The sequence below is a fragment of the Amphibalanus amphitrite genome, unplaced genomic scaffold (genome assembly GCF_019059575.1).
Source record: "Amphibalanus amphitrite isolate SeventyFive unplaced genomic scaffold, NRLGWU_Aamphi_draft 000741F_arrow, whole genome shotgun sequence".
NCBI classification, from domain to species: domain Eukaryota; kingdom Metazoa; phylum Arthropoda; class Thecostraca; order Balanomorpha; family Balanidae; genus Amphibalanus; species Amphibalanus amphitrite.
The window spans coordinates 177,179-191,202 of NW_024882235.1; the positions used below are offsets into that span (position 1 = coordinate 177,179).

The 14,024-nt window shown below is 65.0% G+C and overlaps 1 protein-coding gene across 5 annotated transcripts in view; it reads right to left on the minus strand.

Annotated features, from left to right (window-relative positions):
• The window catches only part of LOC122365469 (serine/arginine repetitive matrix protein 2-like), a 126,757-nt gene that overhangs the window by 25,791 nt on the left and 86,942 nt on the right, over window positions 1-14,024 (minus strand). For 4 of the 5 annotated variants that reach the window (XM_043336707.1, XM_043336706.1, XM_043336708.1 and 1 more), the window contains one exon: window positions 8,827-11,305. In XM_043336707.1, coding sequence (XP_043192642.1) covers window positions 8,827-11,305 — 2,479 coding nt within the window. Of the gene's footprint in view, window positions 1-8,826; window positions 11,309-14,024 lie in introns of all 5 variants that reach the window. The other variant, XM_043336709.1, reaches the window with a different exon arrangement.

Below are 14,024 nucleotides of genomic sequence, written 5' to 3' on the forward strand. Positions count from 1 at the left end.
CTTTCCGACGGGCGGCAGCAGTCCGGCCGAGCCGTCACGGTCAGCGCGCCATCCAGCAGCGGCAGTCAGTCCCGTGACGCCATCCAGCCCGGTACCGGCACGCGCCGGCCGCCCCGAGTCACGAGACTCACAGCCGAGCCACAGCTGGAGCTGCCCCGAGTCACGAGACGCGCCACGGAGCCCACAGCTGGACATTCCTCCGATAATTCGGTCCGGAGCCGGCCGCTGCTGGTGTCTGGCAGGAGTTGGGTCATCAGAGCTGTCCACAGTACCGCAGAGCGCTCACTGAGTCTCCCGGGGGGGGGTGCGACGCTCCATTACTCAAACCCCGGCTGATGTACCCCGGTTGGGCGGGCGGCGCGCCTCTCACGGACCCGCTGACGGCGCCAGAAGGAGGTCGGCCGGCCCACAACTCACGCCGGCCGGTCGTGACGTCTCCCGCCTCCCGGCGGCCCACCGGCTCCTCCCGGCACGCAGCGTCTGACCCAGCTGCGCCGCTCCGGGTCAGTCCAGTCACGACCGGCCGGTCGGGCGGGCACCGCCGCCAGCGGGGGCCGCCGTCCGTCAGCGGCACGCAGTCCGGACCCGCCGGCAACGCACGCGGCGGCGATGTCACGGTGAGCGGACCCCCGGCGGGCTCCTCACACCCGGCGCCGCCCTCCGCCCAGCGCGCCGGTCCCCGTCCGCCGCCGGACGGCCCCGATCGGCGCGTTTCCGGTTCAGCTGAGCGTGCCGTAACGCACCGGCCGAATAGAGAGCGGAGAGAGCGCGCAGCGGGAGGCAGCCGGCCTGCAGACTGACAGCGGCTCTGCAAGACGTGACGCAACCGGGACCGGACACGCGCACGCATGGCCGTCCCGCGGGAAGGTCGCCGAGCCGGATGTGGCCGCCCTGAGTACCTCAGAGAGGTCGTGAGCCGCCTGTGAACGGCGCCGGGCGGGGCGGGGCAGGCGCGGCGCCGACACGAGCAGCTGCGATGCGCCGCGCCGCGCCGGCCCTTGTTGCACGACCGTGATTTACAATCCAGCTGGAGCCGGAGAAAAGAGGTCGCCTGCGTGCCGGCCGCTACTAACTGCTCGGCTCACTAGGTCAGGCGAGCGGGGGCGGCGGAGGTGGCGACTCGGCGGGGAGAGGTGCGGGTGGCAGCCGCATCCGCGTGCGAGCTGCCGCCGCCGCGCGCCGCGTGGTGATACGGACATCGTGTGAGCCGCTGGAGCCGCTGACCGACCGCTGACCGACCGCTGACGGACCGCTGACCGACCGCTGACCAAACGATGACCGACCGCTGACCGAGCGGTGACCCAACAACTCCAGCCAACTGCAGCAATCTCAAAACTAAACAGGCGTGACGGACGAGGCGCCGAGGAACACCGGAAGCTCGGCAATGACCGGCAGGGTGACCATTACCGCTCTGATGACCGGTCATCACGAGCTGACAAATGGCCGGGCCGAGAGCCACGCCGGCGATGGGCGCTATCGCTACGCGGATATACTCAACGAGGGTGCTTTACTAGCCATTGTAACGGCTGGGAACTTCACGCGCGGTGATAATGCACCAGATATTCGGTGGCATTTACCCCGCAAACCAATCCAGCCTAACTGCCCGCCGCTTACTCAGAATACTTGAAAATGCATCTTACCATATAACTTCCAGCGCCACCTCACCACACCGCCTAACCAATCAGGGCAGGTTGCTGAACGACCGAGCGCCGACACACCAATCTTCCCGGTAACACGATCCGCGCTACCGTCCGCACTAACTTCTGCGGTCACCATGAACGGCCCGCGGTGCCACTGCCCAGACGCCGCAGTCTCGCCGGGCACGCCAGCAGCATTGGACACGGTACGGGACGGCCATCACTGCACCGTCGCCGGCACGTCCGGCCCGCGGCCGGTAGCCGCCGCACCCGTACCTCGCCGTATCACCCCAACTGCCCGCCTGATTGGTGACGCCGCCGAGTCGTGCACGACGCGACAGCGGCGGCACGTTTACGAGCGATGCCAGTCGTTTAGCGCGGCATTGCACGCGGGCCGGCGTCCGGTCCGGCCCGGTCCGGCTCGGTATACCGGGCGGGGTCAGCGACGGGTCATTGGTACCGCGGCCGGCCTGTTATCGTCGGGAGACGAGCGGCAGCGGCAGCCGACGGCCCCGTATCGGCGCCCGTCACGAACCACTCAGGGACCGACGGACGGACAGAGCGGCGCCCAACGGGAGCGGCGGGCAGAGCGGCGGAGCAACTGCCAGAGAGGGCTGTCTGTCACTGTGCCAGGTTCCAGTGGCAGGACAGGCGATTATGTAAGGTTAATAGAAGCGAAGGAAACAAAAATGTGGCTGCTATAAGTAGTCATTGAGTGGGCTTTTAAGTCCTAACTTGCACATTAAATGACACCGGAAGACAGAGCGACACGCACACTGACACTCATTACGGACCGAGTGGGCTGGACTGGCGGCGGGGCCCGTCCGTCCGTCCGTCCGTCCGTCCGTCCGTCCGTCAGCCGTCAGCCGTAGGCCGGCAGACGGAGGACGGATGGACGGCCGATCGGCTCCCAATCGGCCCACACTGAGACAGCGACAGCCGGCGGCCGGCGGTCCATTCAGGGCCGGCAGGTACCGGTACAGAGCGACACCGACAGCCGCGGCCGCCACATCGCGCGTCAATGTACTAACGAGCCGAGACCAATCCGCCTCTCACAGAACCACCAGGGCCTTACCGGCAGCTAACCAACAGCCGAAGCCGACTAGTTTACAGTGCCGCCGCGCTGTGAGATCTCCGTCTGTCGGCGGGGACTCGCACACGGACCGGTAGCGGCCTCCCGGAGGTGCTGACGGAGTCAGCCGCTCTCGGGTCGACGAGACGTGCCGACAGGCCGCCCTCCGTCGGTTTAGCGCCGGCAAAAAGCCGTGTCGCCGCCGAAAAACGGGCCGCACATCATGCGTCGATGTGAACGGACCGGTCGGAATGTCGGCCTATGGAGCTCTGGCGGCGACTGGCCGGCCGCGTCATCCCGCGGAGGTATAAGGCGGCCGGAGAGGCGATCAGAACCCGTCCTCTCGGCCGGAGCGGAGACCGACAGAGGCCGACAGAGTCAGGCCCCGGCCCGCGGCCGGCGCCGGCTGGCAGGCGGCCGAGACGGCCTTCGGGTTCACCGACACGGTAAAAACGCCCGACAGGCAAAACTGGGCGCCAGCCGCGGTTAAAACGGTGCTCCGGTCAGCCGATGGCAATGTCGTTCTGCAGTCACCGCAGTGCCAAGAGATGTAAACGTCACTTGGCAGCTAATCCACACCATTGTTCCGTTGCTCCAGAGCTGGTGTAATGGGAACTATGGCAATTAGTTTCCGCAATTATGGGGTATTCATTACCATTGATGCTCTATGAATCATAGGGAAGCATGTTTCCCAGCCCTAACTACAGACAGATAAATTAGCTGCGCAATAAACCTATCAGCCATCTCATCTTAGAGCACTCAATGTGATGACTAAAAACAAGATCGGTGTCGAAAAAAAGCTTTGAACACCGGATGTGACGCCATGAATTATGACCCTGAGCTTCAGATTATGAGATCCCTGCCGCCCGCTAATCATTTACACGAGAGCCAAACACCGCTCGAGTCTGCGAATCCTCCTATAACAGCGAGAGCCGCCGCGATCTACATTGATCATCTCTGATCAAACAAATCGGGGCCGCGGCGAGCGGACGCCACCAGCCCGCTCTCCTGGCACGCGAGAGGGGAGAGAGAGACACCAATCGACCTCTCACGCCTCGAGCAGAGCTTCTGGAACGGCCGGCGCACTCTGGAATGTGCGTGTGTCGTTTGGCCGGCGCCCAGCGCGCGGCTCTATCCGATACACGGCAGAGGCTGTGCTTTGGCCGCCGCGCGCCGTTCAATATCAGTTCCCGTCGTACGGGCGACGTGTCTCTGGCACGTCTGCGGCGAACAGTGACGCAGGTATGTGTCGACACGAACAGAGCGGTACGAGCAGCGGCGCGCCGCGGCCGGCCCCGCTGCCGGCGGCCGGTCCGGACGGTACGCGTGTGGCGTGACCAGCCGCCCCGCGCTCAGACCCGCACCGCGGTCATTTATTACGGCGTCTGATGAGTTCACAGACGCCGGGCTTCGACGCGGCGCGGCGCGGCGTAACGCGGCATTCACGCGTCATCGCGCCTCATCCGCCGCCGAATCCGTGTACAGACACTTCGACACCAGACGCAGCCGTCAGCAGCGCGTTTGTCAAAAGAGAACGAGCGTCTCGGCAGCGACGGACTGAGAACTGGGACGCTTCAGAGACCGGTACCAGTCATCCCGTGTGCCTCCAAGAGCACTCGAACACTTGAAAACACTTGGACCACTTACAAAACGCTCGGTACTCGTCAGAGCAAAAGGTAGCGCCCACGAACAGGAACAGCAGCCGAGGTGGGCGTTGGACGCGTCACGACCGTGCTGGAATTCCCTCCGTCCTACCTGTACGTGGACGAGCGGCGGGCCCTCCCAGTATTCGTAGATCAGCTCCTCCTCGGTCTGCACGCAGCGGGTGCGGGTCCGGCGGCGGTCGGCGCGACGCCACGGAGCGCCCGTCCAGCCGGCCTGCCCGCGCGCCAGCACCGCCGCCGCTGCCGTCCTCACGGTGACGGCTGCCGTCACCAGCGCCGTCCTCACGGTGACGGCCGCCGTCACCAGCGCCGTCCTCACCACCAGCATCCAATCCAGCACGTGTCGCGCGCGCTCGACAGCGGCGGCGCGGGCGGCGATAACCAGCGCGGCGGCGGCGCGGCTGTACCTCTCCAGGAGCACCATCAGGGCGGTCAGGTGCAGCGTCTGGGCGGCGGCGGCGGCGGCGCGGCGCAGAGGGGCCAGCGCGCGTCGGCAGCGGCATCGGTCGGGCGCCTCCATGGCGGGCAGGCGCGGCCGGTAGCGGGCCAGCGCACCCTCCAGCTCCGGCCAGTACCAGTACACCACTGATGCCAGCGTGACCGCCGCCGCCGCCATCGGAGCCGCCGCGCCGGCCGACCGCCGCCGTCGGTCTGAGCCCGCCGGCTGCGTCGGACCCGACGATGACGCCGCAGCCGGTCCGCGCTATTTTTACGGGGGCGCGCCGACGGCCACCCCGAGCCGAGTGAGACGTGTACGCCGAGAGCTGCTCACAGGGCTGACTCAGAACTCGAATCATCGAGAGATGGACTGGGACACCATACATGCCGCGATGGGAGGAGCCTTGTTAATCACCGGTGGGTGACCCTCACTACCACAAAAATAGAGCAGCAGGGACACGGACGCGGAAATCCCCCTGATTGACTGCTCTCCTGTCCCTGGCACCAGGCCAGCTCCTGGGCCGGCCGGCCACACCGCCTCATTCATTACCACGCCCGCTGTTTCACACCCACGGCGTGTGACATCACGGAGACACTACGCCAGCTCGGTCAGGGTCTCTGCCCGCCGGCCTCTGATCTCTGGGCCGCCCTTCCGGCGGCGGCGGCAGCGCGCGCAGCTGCCGCCCATCTGGGGACAGTTAGGTGGTGTCGGAGCGGCTCCCCACGAGTGATAAACGGCCAGAGCGGCAGCGCGCGCCCGTGACCGTGACTGCGGGCGCGGAGCCGTCACGAAACCCACCGCGCGGCGCAGCTGCGGTCGCAGACGTGAGAGGTTCGGCTAGAGGCAGCGGTTGACGGTGATATCCGCACCGTGTGAAACGCACACAACAGCGCAGAGACGACCAGGAAACGCTAATTGCGCACTTTGTGCAATATTAGAAAAAAGTGTGAACAATTTCAGTCGTTAAATATGAGCGACACAAAAGCGAACATGCTAATTTACCTGTAACAAATTCAAGAGTCTTTCACCCAACGGCGAGGGAAGCATTTAACCCGCGCCGTGCTGGGGGGGGGCGTTTTTACGCCCCCCCCCCTCAGGTTTTTCGCGAATATCTCAAAAACGGCGGCGCGCAGCGCCGCCGTTTTTGGTACACGTGTTCCTACATCATTTCCGCACATGTTGTGAAAATTTCAGACCTAGGCCGTTCAAGGTCAGGTCACCAGGTCACGTCAAGTGACCTTACCTCAGAAAAAGTTCAAAGGCTCGCTATAGCTACACCGACTGAACGATCACTTTGAAACTTTCAGCGATTGATATGAATAACAGTATGTATAAAATGTATATCTCGGATTTTTGATATCTGTGACCTAAGGTCAGGTCAATTTTGCGACCTCTCCATTATAAGTCAATGGGAGAAAATTGAAATGCGCCTCTTTTGGACGAATATCGTTCAAAACGCTCTCAAACATCGGTTCATAGGTAAACATGACACACTGAATAGGAAAAATGCACCTGTGACCCCTCTGTGTGCCCCTGAGGTCATCTCAGGTCATGAACGGTCGCCAGCAGTTTTTTGGCTATAACTTTTGATAGAGACGTGCTAGAGCGGTGAAAACACGTCAGATGTGTTCAGCTCGACGATAGGGATCGACTGATATGCAACATGACCCTTTTCGGTCAGGTCATGACCTTGACCTGAGGTCAAATTTTCAAAATGACCTTTCAAGGTCAACAAATAGTTCATTCGACGCGTCTCGACGAGAGGAACACGATGCTGGCAAAAGTAATGTCATGGCGCTTATGAGTCAAAAGTTATTGACGAAAAAACGTTTTTCGTAAAAACGGCTATTTTTGGAGTTTTTGCCCTCTGGAGGCTAAACCGTTGGCCTGAGGTCAAATCTGAGAACATTACTCAGAAAGGTCTGTAAAAGGGCTATCGAATGCGCTTTTCCGCGGCGCTGTAGCTCTATCGGTTCCCGAGATAGCCGTTGGCAGTTTCCAAAATGTTGAAATAGTCAACATTTTACCTTTGGTGACCTCTGGTGACCTGACCTTTGACCTGACCCAAAAAATGACCGAAGTGTTTTCGTCCTTATTTTTGACACTCTTTCGATTGCCGCTTACCGCGTGTCGCTACGTGGCCCAGGAGCCGAGTTAGACGGGGGGGCGTGAAAACGCCCCCCCCCCCCAGCACTCGGCGGAAAGTTCAGGCCACCAGCACGGCGCGGGTTAAAGCGCAATGCAGTGCTTTGGGAAAGGTCAACATAGGTATATCCAATTTTAAATGGCAGTTTCCACTATTTGCCAGGAAGTCTGGGCCTCAAACTACGTTTGGGATTTAAAGACAATGGTCCTTTAATGAAACAGGAAGCGGCGGAACCTTCCTATGACTGAGACCGGTGCTAATATAGTCACATGACATGAAATATGGCCCCAGCTCGTCTAATGAAAAATCCATTAAAGCTATCTGGGAGCGGAACTGGCCCTGATGAGATAAGGGTGAATTGCTTCCAAACCGGGCCAAATTGAGGCAAAACTACAGAGTCGGACTGACCCGGCGGCCGCCGGTTGTCGTCAGTTTCCCAGACGGACGCGTAAACACCGTGTTCAGCCCGGTCCTGTTCCCATGATATAATCAGGCGGCGCCGCATCGCCAGAGGGGGCGCCAGCGAGCCAGCCCCCGCAGAGTCACGGTCAGAGTGAGAGCTCCCCATCGAGTCACGGTCAACGCCAGAGTCCGATTGCGAGTCACGGTCAGAGAAGAGACCGGCACCGAGACCCTCAGAGTTTCAGAATATGTCGGAATCCATGCAAGATTCAGTGAGCAGCCAATCGGTGCAGGTCAGTCACACTCGGTTGGGTTGACTCCCGGTCAGACTTCAAAATTTCTCTCCGCTCGCTACTGCACCAGGCCGCGCAGACCCCAGTGCTCTGATTGCTCGCAGCGGCTGTAATCAACATACAGCAGGCCGGACCAAATACAGATATCCCCGGCTAGAAAGCGTCCGTCTGTTTTTCGGCGCTGTGCAGCTCACCTCTGGTCGGAGGCGCAGCGGCAGCTCCATTATTTAGAAAGGAGAAACCCCGCTCGTGGATTGCCAAGTGCCCCCTGCGCGCTCCTGATTGTCCCAACACGGCAGAGCGCCCCTCCCGCGGTCAATTTGTCGCCGCGAAGTCCACCGGAAGGGAGCTGCGGCCGCGGCACGCACGTGCAGAGCGCGCTCCCAGGCCGGCACCGTGGAGGCCAGCTCCGTCCGAGCGAGTGCGGCGCCTCCCACGGATCGCGGAAACCCGACAACCGCCGGCGGTCCGGCGGGGACTGGGACGGCGACCGGCGCCGGCGGCCAGGTTCGCCAGTACCCGCCGACCGAAGGCCACCGCGCCGACACATGTGGGTCGCCAACGGCCCACACAAAGGCCACTGACGACAGGGCCAGGACCGGCGACGGTGGCAGAGTTCTACCGCGCGGCGCCCGCCGCGATACAATCTCCAGCGGACGGGGGTAGCATCTGAAGCGGCCGCGCGCGCCAGCTGCATGCACGGCGCCTCTGGCCGGTGACCATAGAGACGTGAACCGCCGGCCGCCGAGCTGACCATAGATACGTGAACCGCCGGCCACCGAGCTGACCATAGAGACGTCCCCGTGGTCCCCGCAGCGGCCACCGTCCGGCGTTTTTACCCCATCGGCCGGCTGTTTACGTGCGCGCGCGAGCCGCGGCGTGCGGGCGCGATGAGATCGTTTCGACACACGGTCTCATTAGTGGGAGCGGCGGCGCGGAAGGCGACGACGGCGTCTTCATTTCACGTTTACGGAGATGGCGCAACGGGTTCGGACGGCCCGATGAGCCACGCTCTGCCCCTGAATGCTGGAGATCGTGAGCGAGTGTCGTAACGTGGCCCCGACAAACGACAGTTTTAACGGCCGCCCGGCTGCTAATTGCCTTTGTATGCCTCTGGGACCGCGGTGACACGTCTCCCAACCCTCCCCGACCGCTCCCCGGCTGAGAACTCACCTTTCTGGCGTGCACGAGGCTCTGCTCGCCGATGGAGCCGTGGCTGGAGCCGCGGCTGTGGCCGAGCCCGCTCAGGTGGCTGGTGCTGGAGCTGGAGCTGCGCCCCGAGCTGTGGCTGGAGCTGGTGCTGCTGCTGGCCGTGGTTCGGTCGGAGGCTGACGAGGAACGTCGCGACGGGCCGCGGCTGCGTCCGGCGCTGGGCGGCGAGCCGCGCGCCGGCCGCGCCGCAGCCGCAGAGTCCGGCTGCAGGCTCTCCGGCACCCGCCACAGCGTCGGCCCGGCCCGGTAGCCACGCTCGTGCTTCTCCGGCACCTTGGGGTCGGCCTGCGTCTGCGGCGCGGCTGCACGGCTCATGTGCCGTTCGTAGTAGGACATCACCGCCTGCTTCTGGATCGCCTTCAGCGTGGACGAGTCGTGCTGCTGCGGCTGCTGCTGAGAATGCTGGGAAGACTTCTGTGCGGCCGGCTGCTGGGACGGCTGGGACGGCTGGGACAGCTGGGACAGGTGTTGGGGTTTCTGCGGCCCCGGCTGCGAGGAGCGCCGCCGCTCCGTCTCGGCCGGCAGGGCGGCGCGGCACCGGTCGGAGCTGACGGACCGGGCCGGCGGGCGGCGGTCGGTGCCGCGGGTCCGCGCGTCGGCCGGTCGCGCCCGGTCCGACGGCGTCTGGTCCAGGCTGCGGCCGCTGCGCGTGGCGCCGCCGCGGCCCTCGTCGGCCGTCGGCAGCGACGCGTCGGCGTCGAGCCGGCCGGCGCCGCGCCACGACCACTTGTCGGCCAGCAGGTTGGGCACCGACTTGGAGTGCAGGTCGCGGCGCGACTCGCGCGACTGCGATTCCAGCGCCTTGATCCGGTCGGTGACCGACGGCGGCTTGCTGTAGTCGATGGCCGGCGAGCGGGACGACTTGGGCGAGTTGCGCTCGCGGCTGTCCCGCGCGCCCAGGCTGTCCCGCGAGTCCCTGCCGCCGTCGGGCGCGTCCGACTCCCGTCCAGTGATCAGCGTCTCGTCCACGCTCTTGGCCAGTTTGAACTCTGGCCGGTGCCGGACGGGCGGCGGCGCGGTCGTTACGTTCTCGGAGAGCAGCCGCTGCGGCGGCTTGACGCGCGAGCTGTGCGCGATCTGGTGGTCCGGGTGCGGGTCCGAGCGGCTGGTGGCTGAGCTCACCACGCTGATGTCGCTGAACGAGCCGTACAGCCGCATCGGCTCGTTGGAGCTGTTGCTGCTGCTGTAGGTGACTACGGTGGCCACGCTGTCGCGGCCCGAGCGCGGCTGGCTCTCGGCCTCGGTACGCTCGCCGCTCCACGACTGTTCGGCTCCCTCTCCGCCGTCTCCGTCCTCCACGGGCGACATGACGATGTCGCGCCGCAGCTGGTCCAGAAAGGGCGTGGACAGGCCGCGCGGGCCGCCAAGCTCCTCCGAGAAGGTCGGCTCCGGCCGGCAGAACTTGTCGTCATAGTCACGCTCCGGCGGGCTGGGGATGTTGTAGTCCTTGTCGCCCGGGCCGCGGCCGTCCCGGTCGATGACGGGGAACTTGTCGTCGCGCGGCGACTCGGACTTGTCGCGCTCGACGACCCGGCTCTCGCGCTCGGCGGGCGCCAGGAACGACTCGGGTCCTATCCGCTCACACTTCTCCATGACCGTGTTCAGCTGCTGCTGAAACGTGGCGCTGAAAGACTTTTTGGCGTGCGGCCGGGTGTAGCCGCCGGCCGGCGCGCGGTCCTTGGGCAGCTCGCTGTTGTCCGTCCACGACTTGGAGCGGAAGCTGCCGCCGGAGAGGGGGCCCGACTCGGGCTCGGCGGCCGCCGGCACCGGCCACGACGGGTACTTTTCGTGGCCAGGTCCGTACCGGATGTGCGTCAGACTGGCCGGGTCCCGCTCGGGGACGTCCGAGGCCAGCGCCCGGTCGATGTCGTCCAGGTCGTACGTCAGCGACTCGCCGTCGTGCAGGCTGGTGACGTCCGAGGCAGCGTCTGACATCGGCGGGGGTGGGGGCGGCGGCGGGGGCGGCTCGATGGGCAGCGCGTCGTGCGACGCCCGCCGGCCGTCCGTCGGGTAGGCCGGCACGCCGATCCCGACCCCGGCACTGACGGCGGCGGCGCGGGCCGCCTCCTTGCCGTACAGCGAGTGGGTCGAGTGGAAGGAGGCGTGCGAGTGTGTGTCGTCGTCCCCCGAGTGCGCCGAGTGGCCGGACGGCTGGCGCGCGTGCAGCGCCGCCTCTGACGAGCCGCCGGTGAGCGCCGAGCGCTGCCGAGAGTGCAGCTGGTACGAGGAGGAGCGCAGGTGGGCGGCGTACGCCTGCCGCTCGCGCTCCTCGTCCCAGCCGGCCGGCGCCGCGTCCGCCGCGTAGTTGTACACCATGCCGACGCCGGGAGTCAGCGCATGCTGCGCCAGCGACGGTGTCGACTGGGAGCAGGCCAGCGCCAGGTCGGAGCGCGGCGCGCCGACCGGAGGCGAGCGCACCCGTCCGCCGCCGCCGCTGCTGCTGCTGCAACACACACAGAGACGATCTGGGTCAGACACTATCGCCGCATCGCCGGCCGCCGTCGGTCATTAGCGCATTCAAATGAGCGGCCGGCGCGACGGCAGCCGGCACGCCGGGTCGGCAGGATTAGCCGCCGGGTCACGGGGCCGCGCCGGCAGCCATAAATCATCGGTACCGACGGCGGAGCGCCCGTCGGCCGCCCGATTAGCCGCGATGGCCGACTGGCGTGACAGCCGCCCACGGGGCAGGTCGGAGCACAGATACCGTCAGCGTTACATGGCGGATGGACCGGGACTGGTACCGCACCCAGGCGACCGACCGGAACTGTGGGGAACACCGCCAGCACTCGGGACAATTAGACACCGTAAAACACACTGACACCGACACACACACGTCATACACAAAGTCGCACTGTATGACCCGACCAGCACTGCACCGGCTCAGCTCAATTGGGTATGGGAGAGCGCCTCCGTTAGCGACATCGTAACGAAGTACAGGTCAGGGACCGCGGGAGAATCCCATGGTTAGTACAAATTATTCCGCCGGCCGGGCGCGCTGGCAGGGTGTGAGTCAGGGCGCCCGGCGAGCGGCCGGCGAGCGGCGGCTGGCACCGGCGCGGCTGCCGGAGGTCACGGCGCACAACAAAGAACGTCCACGTGACGGGCAGCCGGGCCGTGAACGACGTGAGGCAACACGGCATTGGAGGCCAGGCGCGCGCTGCACGCTCATCTGCGCAAACGACCGCCGCAGACGGGTTAACGACGGACAGGTGCCGCGCACAGGTGTGGGAGAGAGGGGGACCTCCGGTCGATCTCTATCAGCTGGTGAGGGGGCGCACTGACAGCGAGGTCTGAGCAGGACCCAACACGTTCCCTCAGCGCCCGGCCGGCAGTCAGACGGGTTAGCCAGATGGCTGTGCGATAAAAGACTGCTGGTATTCGCGCCTTTTCCCCGATCGGGCCGGGAGCGGGCAGGCATCTCGATATAATGAGCATACCGCTGCCGTGCGGACTGCACCGTATACTCGGTTTGCGGCCACGCGCTGTGGGAACGGCCGGCGCCGCCCGGTCCCACGTGTCCGTACTCCGGGACTGGGTGAACTCAGATCGGCGGCGGCGGCACGACAGCCAGTCAGCGGAGCAGCTGAGCGGCGGGCGGGTGACGAGTGTCGGCAGCCGTACCGGGTCCGCTCAGCGGCGGGCCCGACCGCTCTCCACACAACGCATCCCAGCCGCCCGTCCGAGCGTCAAAAAACGCCACCATAAATAAACCCTAACCACGGGAGACCGCGCCTATCGACACCTAGAGGCCGCGCGCGGCGCCCGCCCCTCACGGTCAGCCACCAGCCGGCGCACGGCACCGGTAAAAAAAAATGATAATCGCGCGCGCCCGCGGGCGGCGGCGGCGAGTTTTTACGCGTGAGCCATGGCCGCTGATGACCACGGACCCGGACGAGTCTCCCGGTCGGACAAACCGACACCGACCAGCGAGCAGCTGTGGACCGCAAACCCAGCCCAGCGCGGCCCAGCGCGTGCACCTGCGGTCCGGGCGATCCGGATCAGTCGCCGCCGGTCATGGCCTCGGCGGAGCGCGCGGTACGATCCGCACCGCGCGCCGGTCGGAGGGTAGGCCACACTCACGTGCGCGCCGCTGACAGGGTTAAGCCGGCATTTGCGCACGCGAGATGCTCATGATGCAACGCTGGCCGCGCTGAGAGGGCCACTGAGCCGCCAAGAGTGGGAGGAGAGCGAGCGTGACGCACGAGGGCAGCCCAGCCTAATTGCGGAACTCCCGGCCGCATGAATTTATGAATTAACCGATGCGCCCAACAACAATGGAAAATAATGAACGGGGGAGAGTTACGGTCGACCGTTGCCGACAAAAACGCGTGAGGGATGAGGTGGAAAGTCAACAATTCAGGGGCGGTATAGAGCGGCCGCATTGAGAGGCCGCATTCCTGGCGGAGCTGCGCCCGGCGAGCCGGCCCGGCCGCTCCTCCTCGTCACCTCTCAGCGCGCCGTAAACCACCGGCGAGAAATCGCCCGCTGACCCCACACCGCCGACCCGCCGTCCATCGCGCGCTCAGAGGAACCCAGAGTCCATGGACTCAATCGCAGAGCCGGCGGAGTCCAAGGCCTTCATCGCTCTCTGAGCCCACGGAAGGCGGAGGCAGAGTCGGACGAGACGAAGAGTCGGAGGTAGAGTCAGAGTCGGTGGGTTCCAGGCAGAGACAGCCGAGACCGACCGACCGTGGGCGGTGTGGGCGCGGCCCCGGCCGACAGGACGGCGCGCAAAGAACACGACACAAAAACTCACCGCATATTTCGCAAACATTTGGAATTCAGTTTGACCAAAAACAGCTTCAGCAAAAACAAACACATCTGGCACTGTGACGTTTCTCCCTGCCAAAGTGATAAGTTATGCCGCTTCTCGACGAATGCGAGTGCCCATTTCCAGAGTGTCCGGGAGAGGCGCGTGAATAACGCGATCGTGTGCCGTCCCTGGCCCATTCGACAGGATCCATCTGGCACCTGGCGGCTGCGCCAGCTCTGAACGGCCACGCAGGCACGCATGGCCGGCGGCGCGCCGAGGAGAAAACGGACGGACGCGCCCCGCCCGGCCGGCCGGCCGGCATATGCAAATGGGCCCAACTGACACATATTTGAGTGTCACCGGGCGTGCGGCGGGCCCGAATGGGACGGGACGGCGCGGCCGACGG